The 17054-nt window shown below is 37.9% G+C and overlaps 2 protein-coding genes across 2 annotated transcripts in view; both read right to left on the reverse strand.

The window, feature by feature from the left end:
* The window catches only part of LOC105905944 (zinc finger protein OZF-like), a 138920-nt gene that overhangs the window by 72016 nt on the left and 49850 nt on the right, over positions 1–17054 (reverse strand).
* On the reverse strand, positions 3139–15382 carry LOC116219689 (zinc finger protein 658B-like). Its single transcript, XM_031563408.2, has 4 exons — positions 15316–15382; positions 14190–14829; positions 9789–10367; positions 3139–3754 (listed from the first exon to the last, which is right to left on the reverse strand). Exons 1-4 carry the CDS (start codon positions 15380–15382, stop codon positions 3139–3141), a joined length of 1902 nt encoding a protein of 633 aa, XP_031419268.2.

The raw sequence follows: 17054 nt of genomic DNA on the forward strand, positions 1-17054 counted from the left end.
ATAGCTCAACCTGCTGAAACTACACAAAGAGTGTAGTAAGGGGGTGGGGTGGATGTGTGAACTGAGAGGTGATGGGTATGAAAGGGTGAGGGTAGTGGTAATCTGAAGAAAGTTTTCAAACTTCATGTTCGAGGACTTTTCATTGTTTTTTTTTGTTTTGACTATGGTTGGCAGTGGAATATCTTGCCCAACTAGAATATGTGTACTATTCTTATTAATAATACAACAGAGATAAATACATTATTTTAAAAACTTTATTTTTGGCAGCAATCACACTAAAAACAGTGGAACAGACTCAAACCTTCATAGAGATGCAGCAGCAAACATTCTAAATCAAATATGCAGGTCACAGAGGCATCATAAGAATATTTTCAAACATCAGCATCCATAGTCTGCTCATCGATGATTCATGGAATTCTGAAGATACTAAACTATAGAAAACAGACATCAAATGGATGCATGTCTACACTTCAGACACAAACACACATTAATCGATGTCTACACTTCAAACACACACCAACTGACACACACAGGGGCAATCCACTGATTTTTTTAAAATCTGTATGGGATAAGAACGCACCATCAGTTTATAGACCTTTACATAAGGGAGAGTCATACATGTGGTGTCTTCCTTTCTTCAGAGCAGTCAAGACTATCCAGATCTTCAATCATTTTATATGATAATAATACATATCATACTTCATTTATTGAAGTCCATATATAAAGGGCGCGGGGGGAAATGCCATTGACATTGTGACATTGTTGTGTGTTGTTATGTATCTCATCTTAAAATGCTGGCAGGAAATATATATCTTTTCATCATTGTGTAGGAGAGAATCACGATGGGGGAATACTCTATGATTAGAAAAATGTGTGCTTAGTGCCTAACATAAATATATTTTATTCATTCTTAACTGTTTTATTCACTTAAGTCTTTTCAAAAATCAATGGATGAAAAATGTAAAGTTTTATTTGAGGCTGGACTGAATTGACCAGAGGTCACCTATGTGCAGAGTTGACCACAACTTTTTAAACAAGCCATTAATAAACCGTCTATGTTTCACCCAATGTCAGCGAAACATCTGGCTGGTTATGAAAGATTTTCATTATAAAAAAAGAGCGCTATAAAATGTTTGGTTAAAAACATGGCATTAATAAAAACTCTCTAAGCTCTGAAACCAGGCAAGAAGGTTTTAACAATAGTGTTGATCGCATTAAAAATAAATTCTCAAGGTTCTAAAACCTGCTTTTTTTATGATCGAAAGGTTATCACCTCACCATCAATATAAAGCTTCTTTTCCACCAGTTTTCCTTTACTGATAGAAACACTTCCACATTAGCTAGGTTTCTTTATCCAAAAATACCACACAGAGGTCTCTGCCGTCTGCCCTTACTGCCTGAGTCTGATGCCAAATCATGCTACTATGTTCCAAATACCTAGACAAACCACATGTGCATATTCACTTTTGCCCTCTTCCCATTTCAGATTGTCCTTCAACTTGGCTAACAGCTAACGGGTGAATGGAGCAGTTGTTGTCAGTGTCGTCATGTCATCCATATCACCTTGGATGGGAGGTAACCATGTGCCTTCATGCAGCCTTTCAACACCAACAACTCATTTAGATGCCCTTATTGTTAATGATGTTAATGCCCATTTAGACAAATGTGTTCTGTAGACATATCCCCATGATTGTTCCATAACATTAACATCTACATTTATTTTATTAAAGCTTCCTTTCTCCTCCCCAGCCAAGGCCTCCCTTCCAAACACAACAAGTCAGTAACTACATTATCTATTAAACAGGGTGTCGATATCTTTTGGAAATTAAATTATAAAAAGTGAGTTCCAATGTCCAGATAGTTAGGCCTATCCTTGTTGATGAATAGGTCCTATGTCATGGAGCGTAAACAATTAATCAGTTTAAATTACTGTTTTATTGCATACTGCACGTTGCATTTAGTAATAAACAGCTCATGTTTTCCCCACTGATTCTTCCCCGCTATTTCCCCATTTGATGTTTTTAGTGTTTTTAGCAGGTGTCAATGCAGGTTCAATATGCAGTCAGGAGCTGGGTCCTTCTTGAGAATGCTGTCATGACCCGAGTCAGGCGCTGGGTCCCTCTTGAGAATGCTGTCATGACCGGAGTCAGGAGCTGGGTCCTTCTTGAGAATGCTGTCATGACCCGAGTCAGGAGCTGGGTCCTTCTTGAGAATGCTGTCATGACCCGAGTCAGGAGCTGGGTCCTTCTTGAGAATGCTGTCATGACCTGAGTCAGGAGCTTGGTCCTTCTTGAGAATGCTGTCATGACCCGGCTCATGAGCCGCAAAACATAAATTTGAGCCAGACCACAGAGTTTACAAAAACAGGTTGATTTCAATAAAACAAAAACAATAGTGGATAATAGTAAATGCAAAGCACTGAAAAAAAAGCAAGAGTGTGCACCAACATCAAACACATCAAACGCATTGTGAGAATGCAAAGCCACCTTCTGAAGGCCAACAGCTTACTTTTACTTTTCATGACATCACATGTGTTACTGTACAATATATTGCTAATGTATATGTCTAATTTGTGTTTAAATATATTTAATTCATTTCTAACAAAATAATTTGTGTAATTGTATAGATGTTTGTCACACAATCTATACAACCTACCCAAGAACACAAAACAACAACAATATCAACAATAATAAAAATAATGTTATTATTATTATTGCTTATATGCTCATTTAAGCCATACTAAGAATGTTATTGAAATGTATGATGCATTGTAAATCAATATGCATGAATTTGGAGCATTTTTTTGTTGAGTTTAATAAAAGTATAACAGATACAGATCCAAGGATGTTGTTAACGTAAAACAAATTTCTAACATCACACTAACTTCAGAATGGTCATGGGACATGAAGCAGTGGCAGTGGTTGGGACAGACTGTGCATAACCTTATACCACCATTAAGAAGCCAAAAGAAGCAGCAATAAATTGCAGTTCAATATCAAGGTGTTACTTCTGTGCAATTAATGCAGTAAATTGCTGATTCTACGGAATCGTACAGAACTGGAACTGATGTGTGACCTAATGGACATTGATATCTGAGCTCTATCTGAATCCCTTCCAAAATATATTACATTGATATGGCTATTCCCCGTGATGGGTTCTCTGGTGTGTCTTGAGATTACCCATTTGACTAAAAGTCTTTCCACACTGAGAACAGTGATGTGGCTTTTCCCCAGTGTGGATTCTCTGGTGTCTATTGAGATGATGCATTTTACTAAAAGTCTTTCCACACTGAGAACACTGATGTGGCTTTTCTCCAGTATGTGTCATCTGGTGGATTTTAAGTTTACTGCTACTTCTGAAACCCTTCCCACATGTAGTACACTGATATGGCTTTTCTCCAGTGTGGATCATCAGGTGAGTCTTGAGACTCCACATTTGACTAAAAGTCTTTCCACACTGAGAACACTGATGTGGCTTTTCTCCGGTATGTGTCATCTGGTGGATTTTAAATTCTTTGCTACGTTTGAAACCCTTCCCACATGTAGTACACTGATATGGCTTTTCTCTAGTATGGATTATAAGGTGACTCTTGAGATTACCCTTGTCAGTAAAGGCCTTTCCACACTGAGAACAACTATATGGCTTTTCTCCAGTGTGGATCATCAGGTGTGTCTTGAGATTCCCAATTTGACTAAAAGTCTTCCCACACTGAGAACATTGATGGGGCTTTTCTCCAGTGTGTGTTCGTTGATGAATTGCAAGAGCGGAAGGTGCAGCAAAGGTTTTGAAACAGTGGGAGCATTCATGTTGTTTCTTCCTTGTGTTCGACTGCTGATGTCTGATGAATTTCTTTCTTCTTTCCTCTGGACTCCTTTTTCTAGAATGGATCCTTTGAAAGTCTCCTAAAACATTACACAATATTTTTTAAATAATATCCTCGATTATCGATTATTATTATTATTAACACACAATAGCAGCAGCCAAATGTGATGGTTCCCTAAGCCAGAGACAGATAGTTGAAAATCAACGATAGGCAGAAACCCTCTGGTTGCCCTTGCAGCTTCATATTAACGTGATGTCATATTAACTTAATTTAAACTATCATATTTGTCAAGATTTTCATTATACAAATAATTTCTTCATATTTCTTCTAGAATTGTACCTCATGTGGAAGTAATTTAGGACGAAAGTGTTCAATAGGATAAGTGTCTACCTAGAGACTAAATGCAAAAAGAGATACAGACAAACTAGTTACAGAACTGGCTAAAAAAAATGATGGCAGCCACTTTATCTCATTTAAATGTAACAATAATAGTATCCCATGATTAAGGTAGTATGCATATTATGTCTACTCTCTGTACAGATCTCACATTTTATTGAGTAAAGCACAACTTAAAGCCATTCACTAAAATACAGGTGTTAATAAAAAAGTAAATATAAATAGCACATGGCAAAGAATGTGTTTTTTTTTTCTCATGATACAAAATAATCTGCAACTTACTTGTAGGAGAATCATCGTGATCATAGTCTCCTAAATCCAATTCATCTTCCTCTTTAATTTCGAACAGTGAAGACTTTTCTTCTTTGCAGGCCAACGTTGAGGATCTTTCTGATTCAGTCTTACAGTCATGTTCCAGTCCAGGCTTTCCTTCCACTTTCTGAATTGCAGACAGATACTCTTGCAGGAAATCATCAAATTCTTCTTCTTTTATCTCCTCCTTCACTGACATGATCAGTTGTGATGGTTTAGTAGATCCTGACATTTTAGTTCTGTTTTGCAAAAGAAATCCTTGAACTTTCCTTCAATACAAGACTAATATAGTGAAGATGTGCAAACAAGAACTGCAGTATAGTTGTACTGCCTGTGAGTTACACATACACACTATACTTTCAGGCCATCCCAGTGTCTGCCTTAAAAAGGTGGCTCATCCAATCAGCTGCAGGAACTTTTAGAATGCAAACTAGAATGCAAAAAGGATTATGGGCAGGAATGCCATGTCTCTGAGCACCGTTTACACCTCTGATGGTCCTTTAGGTGGGCATGCCCATTGCTCAACCTGCTGAAACTACACAAAGGAGTGTAGTGGGGGTGGGGTGGATGTGTGAACTGAGAGGTGATGGGTAGGGAAGGGTAGGGGGAGTAGGGTGATAATCTGAAGAAAGCCTCCATTCTTAATCAGAATTTTTCATGTTTGAGGACTTTTCATTTGTTTTTGTTTTTTTATGACTATGGGTGGCAGTGGAGTATCTTTCCCAACTAGAATATGTGTACTATTTGTATTAATAATACAACAGGAATAAATACATCGTTTTAAAAGGCTTTATTTTTGGCAGCAATCCCTCTGAAAGCAGAGAAACAGATTCAAACCTATACTGATATTTACCAGCAAACCTTATGAATGTAATACAGGTCACAGAGGCATCATAAGAATGAATGGGGCTCTACTTTTCAAACATAGGCATCCATAGTGTGTTCATCAATGATTCATGGACTTCTCAAGTTACCAAACTATAGAAAGATATCTTTTCATCATTGTGTAGGATAGAACCATGATGGTAGAATACTAAATGAGTTAGTGATTAGAAAAAATGTGTGCTCAGTGCCTAACATAAATACATTTTTGATTCATTCTTAATTGTTTTATTCACTGAAGTCTCCTCGCTGAATCCATGTATAAAAAATGTTAAACTTTCTTCGAGGTTGAGTTGATGTGACCAGAGGTGACCTTTTTTTTAACCACAAATCTTAATAAACCATCTATGTTTCACCCAATGTCAGCCTAAATGTACAAATCTAGGTGGTTATAAAAGATTTTCTCAAACCGAACGGAGCGCTGTAAAATATATGGTTGAAACCATGGCATTAATTCAAATTCTTATTATTTCAGCTGATGTCAGCATTATGTTTACATATGTTTACATATCGTAATAAATGTGTTTCACAAACCATTTGCTCACATTTTAAACATTTCAGTCCATGCTTTGGACACTTATCTCTCTATTTAGCTGAACTCCTCCACCCAGCTGGCTTAATCAGTCCCAGCTGAGTGCCTTTTACACACTACAGCACAGGTCAGTGATGAACTTTACCATTCAAAACTAAAGTGACATACATGTTTATCAACAGATAGCCCATAAACAGTTATGTAGCAAATGACAGCGTTGCCAAGCTACTAGCATGTTGAACAACTTTGTGTGGATTCCACCTTTTCTCTATTATTACCATTGGAGCAGACACACACACACACAGACACACAGACAAACACACACAGACACACACACACACTTACACAGACACACATACACATGTACACACACACACTGTCCCTGACAAGTAAAAGTTGTCTCCAGACTGTTCTTACAGTACTCAGACAATGTCCTTGGTCACTCTATGTGGAATTGCACCACCTGCCTAAACTCTTCACAGTTTTTTTTTATAATAGAAGGCTATCCCCTCACCATCAATATAAAGCCTCTTTATTTCAATAAAACTAAAAGTACATGCATGGTGAGAATACAAGGCCCCTTCTGAAAGCCAACAGCTTGGCTGTTATCAGGTGAGGACAATCAAGCTAATTTTGCCCATTCATCACCCAGAGACTGTTGCACTGCCACTGCAAAACCAGTGGGGGTGCAGAAGGGCCTAACAATACTCACAAGTGATCAGTGTTTCCTTGCTGCTCACTTAAAGCCTTTATATTCCAGGCCACTGCAGGATGCAAGTCTCTTTGGATGAAAGTGTCTGCTAAATTTCAGGCCCTTACTTTTACCTTGTGTTACATCATATGTGTTATTGTACAGTATATTGTCAATTTCTGTGTCTAATTTGTGCTTTACTATATATTATTGATTTCTAGCAAAAGCATTTGTGTAATTTATTTAGTTCATTAAGTTCAAGTTACTTATGCTTACTTACAGAGTGATTGCTGGTTCTGCTCCCACCTACTTAAATGCTCTTGGAAGGGCAAATGTAGACTATTCCTATTCGTAGTTCCACATTGGTGGAACAAGTTGCCCAGCTCTACCAGAGCAGGGGCGTCCTTCTCTACCTTTAAGAAGCTCTTGAAGACCCAACTCTACCAGAGCAGGGGCGTCCCTCTCTACCTTTAAGAAGCTCTAGCTCTACCAGAGCAGGGGCGTCCCTGTCTACCTTTAAAAAGCTCTTGAAGACCCAACTCTACCAGAGCAGTGGTGTCCCTCTCTACCTTTAACTTGCACTTACAGTAGTTACATTCCTGCACTTTTTTTTACATTTAGTAATTTAGCAGAAGCTTTTATCCAAAGCGACTTACAAGGAATTTTGCATGTATCCATCAGGAGCAGTTAGGGGTTCAGTGACTTGCTCAAGGACACTTACACACTTGGTAAGGAAGAGTTGGGAATCAAACTAGCAACATTCCAACCTTTTAATTACTAAACGACTCCTCTACCTCCGGTACCACTTTTCGATTTCGTATGGATAATAGTGTTTATTGTTACACTAGATCTATTTGCTCGTAGCTTGACTGTTCTCTCCCTTGTACATCGCTTTGGACCAAATGTAAATGTAAATGTTATTTGTTTGTGTGACAATCTATACAGCATACCCAAAAACACAAAACAACAACAAAAACCGCAATAATAATAATATTATATAGGACAATATGTTGACCTATATATAATGCAAGAATTAGTGAATTCATGGATTAATATGGAAGGTTTAACTTTTGCAAAATGTATATGGTGAATAATAAAATTTGCAATATCAGGGGAAAATGGCATAAATTGCTGATTTTGTGGAATGGTATGAAACTGGGGCTGATATGTGACCAAGAACCATTAATTGGTGAATTACACAAACTCGAATAATCTGGACTCTCCTGTATCTCCAATTTAACTCAATAAAAATATTAAACAACTCAAAAACAAAAAAAAAGCATGTGGCTGTTCGAAAACCTCCATCTCTCTCTCTCTCTCTCTGGATGTGCAATGACAGTAGACAGTACAACTATACTGCATTTCTTTGTTTTCACATGTTGACTATATCTGTCTTGAAAGTAATTTGAGTGAGTAGAATATCGCCAAGTTAGCTAATTTATTTTTATCATGTTTTCTGCTCAGTTTTCTTGAAACAATAGAACAGGATTTCTCATGATAACTCATTTTCATTTCATAACATTCTACTATGGCTGATGTGAGCATATAATCAAATATGTAATATCAAGACACTAGAGAATCCACAACGGGGAGTAGCCGTATCGGTGTACTACATGTGGGAAGAGATTCAGCTGTAGCTCAGATATCACTGTCCATGTTTTTGAGTTGTTTAATATTTTTATTGAGTTAAATTGGAGATACAGGAGAGTCCAGATTATTCGAGGTTGTGTAATTCACCAGTCAATGGTTCTTGAGCAGGATCTAATTTATTTTCCCTGTAGAGGTTTTTAAAAACAATATCATATTTTCAATGTGTATACTTGCTATGAGGTTCACCCTCATATTGAGAGAGATTTTTCCACAGAAATATGAGAGTTTGGAGAGAATGAGGAGAGGTGTTTGTTTACCTGTTTCAGATGATATTTCAGGGTTATTGTTTTTTTTTAGACATGACATGACATGTGAACAAAAATGATCAAGGAATGATCATCTTTCTTCTCTTTATACTTTTCTAAACCCAGAGCAAATGTCCTCTGTTCTTCAAAAGTAGGTCTCCCTGATGTAGTTATTACATTCGGTCAGGAAAAGAAACTCATCATCCAACTCATCAAATGTCCTGTTCTTAAAAAGTAGGTCTCTGATGTCATCATCCACTACCCCTTTACTACAGTGAGTGCAGAGCCTGTTTTCTCAAGGTAGCCATGTTTTTTTGTGTCTACCCCTTTCAATGACAATACTATGTCCCTCCCGCCCTCCCCATGTCCTCTTTCTTTCTTCCCCATCTCTGACACTCAACACATCTATGAGCTGTAGACACTCTCCATATGAGGTGCTGTTTAGGCCATCAATCTCGGGTGATCACACAAACACTACTTTTTTTGTTGTACAAGCGCTGCTTGTCAATTACATATTGTACACACACAAACACACATCCCCCCACCCCACATATACTCTACATACTTGAAAAATGTTTTCAAATCGTTTTTGTACTCAATTTTTATTTCAATCTCTACCACATCACACGTTTCAAATATGAAGAAATAATACTTCATCATGTACTTCACATTTAGTTTAAAACTCATAAAATCCAAAATATTTCAGTAAGTGATACTCCATCATGTGTTAGCAGGGCAGCACATCATATGAATGGATCCTCTGGTACTTCTTGAGATGAGACATTCGGCTAAAGGTCTTTCCACACTAAGAACACTGATGTGGTTTTTTTCAGTCTTTGCATATATCGAGTATTTTTGTAAGGTTTTTGACTGGTAAGCCTGTTCTCCTGCTTGCGTCCTCTGATGAACATTGCACTTTTTTGTGTACTGCATGGATGAGGCCTTTAGGATGTATATTCTGATTTACCTTGAGACTAGATATTCTATTAAAGGCCTTTCCAAACTGAGGACACTGATAAGGCTTTCCCCTTCATCCGTGATCTGATGGGTGGTTAGATGTGAGCTACTCTAGTATGTATTTTCTGATGTGTCATGAGATTGCCTTTGATATTAAAGCATTTCAAACAATAAGAACACTGATGTGGCTTTTCCCCAGTGTGGATCTGCTGGTGTCTCTTGAGAGCAGATATTACAGTAAAGGTCTTTCCACACTGAGAACACTAATATGACTTTTCTCCAGTATGGATTGGCTGGTGATTCTTGAGTTCACTCTTTTGACTAAAGGTCTTTCCACACTGAGAACACTGATGTGGCTTTTCTCCTGTGTGGATCCGCTGGTGTCTCTTGAGATTAGACATTTCAGTAAAGGTCTTTCCACACTGAGAACACTGATATGGCTTTTCCCCAGTATGTGTCCTCTGGTGGTTTCTAAGTTCATTACTACTTTTGAAACCCTTCCCACATGTAGAACATTGATATGGCTTTTCCCCAGTGTGGATCCGCTGGTGTCTCTTGAGATTAGACATTTCAGTAAAGGTCTTTCCACACTGAGAACAATGATATGGCTTTTCCCCAGTATGTGTCTTCTGGTGGTTTCTAAGTTCATTGCTACTTTTGAAACCCTTCCCACATGTAGAACATTGATATGGCTTTTCCCCAGTGTGGATCCTCTGATGTTTCTTGAGATGACCCTTTCGACTAAAAGCCTTTTCGCACTGAGAACATTGATGGGGTTTTTCTCCCGTATGGATCCTCTGGTGTGTCTTGAGATTAGACATCTGGCTAAAAGTCTTTCCACACTGAGAACACTGATGGGGCTTTTCTCCAGTGTGGGTTTGTTGATGATTTGCAAGAGCAGAAAGTGCAGGAAAAGTTTTGAAACACTGGGAGCATTCATGTTCTTTCTTCCTTGCGTTCGATTGCTGATGTCTGAAGACATTCTTTCTTCTTTCCTCTGTACTCCTTTTGCTAGAATGGATCCTTTGAACGTCTCCTATAACATAATAAGACATTTTTTAAATAACATCCTCACTCTACTTTATTTGTTACATTAGCACTACAACACTGAAAACATGTATTGTATGTTTTGTAATGTATTTTTCAATGGCTATTTGCTAGAATAGTACTTGGAAGTCCTTTAAGATAAAAGTATCCACCTAAAGACTGCACTGTAAATGTAAGCATGTAAATGTAAGCAGAGATTCAGGGACATGAGTTAGAGATCTGGAGACAAAATTATGGCAGACATTTTAAATGTTTTAAATTGAACATACTCCAAATTATTTCCCATAATTAAGGTATTCCCATGGTATCTCTATTCTCTCAATAGGTCTCACATTTCATTAAGTAAAGCACAAGATAAAGCCAGGGGTTTTTAACTAACCTTAGTTCCAATGGGATGAAATATTAATACATCTATTATTATTGTTGTCATTATCATATTAAATATTATGCCAGTTATATAGCTGATGTTACAGTCTCTTCGATTTTACTCCTTAAATTATAATTGGTAGAAACCCTTGGGGTGCCTGTGCAGCTTCATATTGACATAAGTTCACATTTACAGATATTAACACACGCTAGCAGCAACCAAGATGTTTCCTTATGCTAGAGACAAATAGTTAAAAAGCTATGATAGGAAGAACCCCTCTAAGTTCTCTTGCAGCTTCATATTAGCATGATGTCATATTCAATTCATATTAACTATCATATTGTTCAAGTGTTTCATGATACAAACTTATGTGCAACTTACCTGTAGGGTTAGAGTCATTGTGACCATATTCTCTCAAATCAGATGTTTCCTCCTGTTTAATTTCCAATGGTGAATACTCTTCTTCTTTGTGGGTCAAGGTTGGTGATGTGTATATTTCAGTCTTACAGTCAGCTTCCAGTCCAGGCTTTTCTTCCACTTTCCGAATTGCAGACAGATACTCTTGCAGGAAATCATCAAATTCTTCTTCTTTGACCTCCTCCTTCACTGACATGAGCAGTTGTGATGGTTCAGTAGATCCTGACATTTCAGACTTCAGATCTGTTTCTCAAAGAAAATCCAGTCATTCAATGCAAGACTTATATAGTGAAAATATGCAAACAAAGAACTACTGTTGGAGACTTCTACAGAACGCTTCCAAATAATGACACACATACTCCTTCAGAGCATCCCAGTACCAGTCAGTTCACTTCTGTTTTGCAAAGGAAATCCAGTCTAATAAAGAATCCCATTGCCTACCTTACCTTGGTGAGTTCAGTATCCACCCAGAGCATCCCAGTCTCTACCATACGATGGTGGGACTCCCCTATGTGGTGTTAATATAGTGCTTCTTCTGTCTGACCCATTAGCTTCCTGGATTCAAGCCTAACCAATCAGCTGCAGGAGCTTTTGGAATGCAAATTAGAATGACAGAGGAGAGGCTTGGTCAGGGTTCAACCTGCAGAGACAACACAAAGGAGTGTAGATGGGCCATTCCTGGATGTGTGAACTGAAAGGTGATTGGGTAGGGCAGGGTATGTGGGAGTGGGTTGGAGGTGTGAACTAACAGGTCATGGGGGATGGGGTGGGCTGGTAAACTGAAGAAACCGTCCATTGTTCCTCAAAGCTTTTGAAACTGTATGTTTGTGTGTGTATTTATGAAGACATAAGTGTACGTTTGTGTGAATGCATGTATGTTTTATAATATTTTATAACTTCATATGAGGACAGAGGATAATAAAAGAGTATTAGACCTGCATATAAGCCTCCAATCTTCTTTAAAGCTTTGTGTGTTTTTGTGTCTCTTAATTCAGAAGATATTTTATTTGTTTTGACTGTGAATGGCAGTGGAATATCTTGCTCAACTACATGTTTCACTCCTGTGATAAGGCACCCTACCTACCCATTAAGAATAAAATAGAAATGAATTTGGCTAACGATCCAAACTACACGTCTCACTCAACTGAAGATACCCAGCTATAGAAATCGCCTTTATCAGTTTGCATGTATGTTGTGTGGTACTCTTACTAAACAATCAGGAACAGTCTTTTATCTTCATAGAGTTTCACCAGCAGACATAATATAAACATGCAGATAAAAGAGCCATATTGCCCACCATAAGAATGATTGGGAGCATACGTTTCATACACACCCATCAGTAACCTTATCATCAGTGCCACCTTACAAATGTGAGATCAGTAATCTGACTCCACTCTGTGCTGTTAATATAATATATCTTCTATCTGACCCATTGGCTTCTTGAAATCAAACCTAACCAATCAGCTGCAGGAGCTTTCTGGAATGCAAACTAGAAAGCCTCTTCCTTTACTGACATCAGCAGTTGTGATTGATCAGTAGATCCTGACAGTTACGTTATGTTTTGTATTATAATACTTCTTTTAATTTAAGTCCATGTATGAAGGGGCAAAAAGAGATTGCCTCTCATGACATTGTTATGTGTTGACATGTATCTCATCTTAAAATCCTTGCAGGAAAAATATCTTTTCATCATTGTGTAGGAGAGAACCATGATGGGCAAATACTCTCAGCGATTTGATAAAAAAATGTGTGCTTAGTGCCTAACATAAATACATGTTTTATTCATTCTTAATAGTTGTATTCACTGTCTTTACAAGTCTTGTCACTGAATCAATGGATGAAACAATGTAAAGCTTTATTTGAAACTGAGCTGAAGTGACCAGAGGTGACCTGTGTGTACAGTTGACCACAACTTTTTAAACAAGCCGTTAATAAACCGGCTCATGTTTCACCCAATTCTGTTTACATTTACATATCTGGCTGGCTATAAAAGATTTTCTCAAACCAAACGGGGGACTGCAAAATGTTTGGTTGAAAACATGGCATTAATACAAATCTATATTATTTCAGCTGATGTCAGCATTATGTTTACACACCTAGCTGGTTATGAAAGGTTTTTCCCAAACCATTTGCTCCAATGGCGCCTAACATTTTAAAGAACACAGAATGGAAAACACGATTATTCAAAACGTGTTCACTATTCCTAGCCTTAGTTCCTACTCACTCAAATAACACTCAAATATGACTGAAGTTGAAAACAGATATTTATTTTGACATGCTATCGACGAATGGCTGAATGCAGATGGACACAGCAATATTTTACATGGACACAACAATACGTTTAATATCAAGTTTCTTACAGTATTTGAAACTGCACAATTTAATTACATAATATGTCAGAACATGATATAACTTTTAATGAAAAACAAATGTAACTTAAGTTAACTTCAATGCAGTTGTCAATCCTTCACACACTTTACACTAAACAAGTGGAACATGAGGAATTTGGTGTGTCTGGGACAGACTGTGCATTACCTTATACCACCATTAGGAGGCCAGAATAACCAGAAATGAATTGCAGTTTAACATCAAGGTTTAACTTCTGCTCAATTCATACGGTAAATAATAAAAGTTGAAGCATCGGGGGAAATCCCGTAAATGCCTGATTTGGCTGAATCACACAAAACTGGGACTGAAGTGTGACCTGATAAGCGGTGAGATGTGAGCTACCCCTGAAACTCTTCCCACCTGTACTGCAGTGAAGGGGCTTTCCCCCAGTATGCGTGATCTGATGGCTGGTGAGATTTGAGCTATTCCTGAAATTCTTCCCATATATAGTGCATTGATGTGGCTTTTCACCTGTATGGATTCTCAGGTGTAACTTGAGAGTACCCATTTGAGTAAATGTCTTTCCACACTGAGAACACTGATGTGGCTTTTCACCTGTATGGATTCTCAGGTGTAACTTGAGAGTACCCATTTGAGTAAAGGTCTTTCCACACTGAGAACACTGATGTGGCTTTTCCCCAGTATGGATACTCTGGTGTCTCTTGAGATGATGCTTGAGATTAAAGGCTTTTCCACACTGAAGACACGGATGTGGCTTCTCTTCTGTATGTGTGGTCTGATGGCTGGTAAGATGAGTGCTCCTCCTGAAACTCATCCCACATATAGTGCACTGATACGGCTTTTCACCTGTATGGATTCTCTGGTGTCTCTTGAGATGATGCTTGAGATTAAAGGTCTTTCCACACTGAGTACACGGATGTGTCTTTTCCCCTGTACATGGGATCTGAGGGCCAGAGAGAACTGCGCTACTGCTGAAACATTCTGCCCCTGTGGTACACTGATCATGCTTTTCTTTTTCATGTTGGTTCTCTTTGGTGTCCAATCGCTGCTGTAATTTCTGGTATGAAGTCTTCGTGCACTGGGAGCGTTTGTGATGTTTCTCTTCGTTTGATTTTCCCTCAATGTTCCCTCTTTTGGTAGGCTGAATCCTTTGAATGTGTCCTAAAATATTAGAAAAGGTTTTTAAACAACATTCTTTCTTATCTATCTGGTACATAAGTCCCAAAAAATACTTTCATGTGTTTTAGATTTTTAGCTATTTGCTAGATTTGCATCTCACTCAGAAGTAACTTGGGATAAAAGTGTATACCTAGAGACTAAATATGGAAGTCACTTAGGATAAGTGTATACCCAGAGTATAAATATTGAAGTTACTTAAGAGAATTAACGGATATGTGAACAGTTTCAGACACGAGTTAGAGAACTGGAGACAAAATATTGGCAGACACTGTCTCTCTTTCAACGTCAGACTGCAGATAGTGTCCCATGATTAAGGTATTTTCATAGTATCTCTATTCTCTTCATTGGTCTCATTTTTCATCGAGTAAAGCCACTTAAAACCACTAACTCAATATCAGGTGTTGTAAATATTATTAACACAGTTAGTTTTCTCAATATTTTCACTATACAAACTATTCAGCTACTTACTTGCAGGAGAAGAGTCATCTTGACCATATTCTCTTGAATCAGATTCCCCTTCCTCTTTGAAGTCCATTAGTGAACCATTTTCTTCTTTGCAGGTCAAAGTTGATGCTGTGTGTATTTCAGTCTTACAGTCATGTTCCAATCCAGGCTCTTCTTTCACTTTCTGTATTTCAAACAGATACTGTTGCAGGAAATCATCAAATTCTTCTTCTTTGATCTCCTCCTTTACTGACATGAGAAGTTGTGATGGTTCAATAAATCCTGACATTTTAGTTCTGTTTTGCAAAAGAAATCCTTGAACTTTCCTTCAATTCAAGACTAATATAGTGAAGATGTGCCAACAAGAACTGCAGTAGAGCTGTACTGTCTGTGAGTTACATATACACACTATACTTCCAGGCTATCCCAGTGTCTGCCTTAAAAAGGTGGCTCATCCAATCAGCTGCAGGAACCTTTGTGATGCAAACTAGAATGCCAAGGAATTATGGGAAGGAATTCCATGTGTATGAGCACCGTTTACACATCTGATGGCCCTAAAGTGGACGTGGCTATAGCTCAGCCTGCAGAATCTCCACACAGGAGGGTAGGTGGGGGTGGGGTGGAGGTGTGAACTGAAATGTGATTATTTAGAAGAGGATAGGTTGGTAAACTGTAGAAAGCCTGTGTGTTTGTATTTCAACAATTTAATAATGATTTATGGGTAATATCAGACCGACAAACCAGTGTGAAGCCTCACTTAAAAACCAACACAACTGAGTTAATTAGTAACCAGGTGACCTAAGCCACTTTGTTACTGTTTTAAATACACAGAGGGCATTATCATTTGCACCAGAGTCATTTTGAATCCTTTGACTGAGGATGGCAGTGGAGTGCTCAGCTGGACTACAATTAAAGAGCCTTTGCATTGTGTACCTTACTTTAATAATACAACAGGAATACACACGATTCATATCAATGATAAAAAAACTTTATTTTTGGTGATACTCCTACTATACAAACTGGAACAGATCTGGAACTTTGTTAAATAGGAACCAGGTGACCTAAGAAACTTTATTATTGTTTTAAGTACAGAGAGGGCATTATCATATGCACCAGAATGCCAGACATTTACCCCAGTTCACTCTGAATACTATTTATTTGGTCATGTTTTGACTGTCGGTGGCAATGTAATGCTCAGCTGAAGTAGAATTTAAGGGCCTTTTCATTGAGTACCTTCCTTGAAGAATACAACAGGAATAAACACAAATCATGTAAATGATAAAAAAGGAAAGGATGAGAGGGGGTGGGCTGATCAACAGTAGTGTATTTTGCTCAGCTTTGATTAGGTTCCCTATATTTAGAGTACAACAGAAATATGAAGTTTCATTGATCCTCTGGTGTCTCTTGAAAGCAGACATTGGCTAAAGTTCTTTCCACACTCTTAACTGATGTGACTTTTCTTCTGTTTGTGTGATCTGCAGGGTGGTGAGATGAGATCTATTATTGTAATCCTTCCCACATGCATACATGAGTATCCACATTATTTGTTTATTTGTTTGTACTTTATATTTGATACTAGTTTGTGTAATTTATCAATCAATGGTTCTTGAGCAGGATCCCTTTCAATTTGTATCTTTCAGCCTCATTTTGAGAGAGACCGAAATTGTGTTTGGAGAGAATAGAGTTTGTTTACCTGTTTCAGAGGATGTTTCAGGGTGGTTGTTCTTTTTTAGACTTAATGTGACATGGTTGTGATCTGAGAG

This window comes from Clupea harengus, chromosome 26, assembly GCF_900700415.2.
Source record: "Clupea harengus chromosome 26, Ch_v2.0.2, whole genome shotgun sequence".
In the NCBI taxonomy this organism is placed as follows: Eukaryota; Metazoa; Chordata; class Actinopteri; order Clupeiformes; family Clupeidae; genus Clupea; species Clupea harengus.

What these genes read in the sequence shown, in the direction of transcription:
- LOC116219689 (XM_031563408.2), bottom strand. Translation starts at nt 15,382, where the DNA reads ATGGACTTCAAAGAGGAAGGGGAATCTGATTCAAGAGAATATGGTCAA. An exon ending in ACTCTCAAGTTACACCTGAG is followed by an intron (nt 10,368 to 14,189) that starts AATCCATACAGG and finishes AAATCATCAACA; the next exon opens with AACCCACACTGGAGAAAAGC. An exon ending in CAAAAGAGTGAACTCAAGAA is followed by an intron (nt 3,755 to 9,788) that starts TCACCAGCCAAT and finishes CGCTCTTGCAAT; the next exon opens with TCATCAACGAACACACACTG.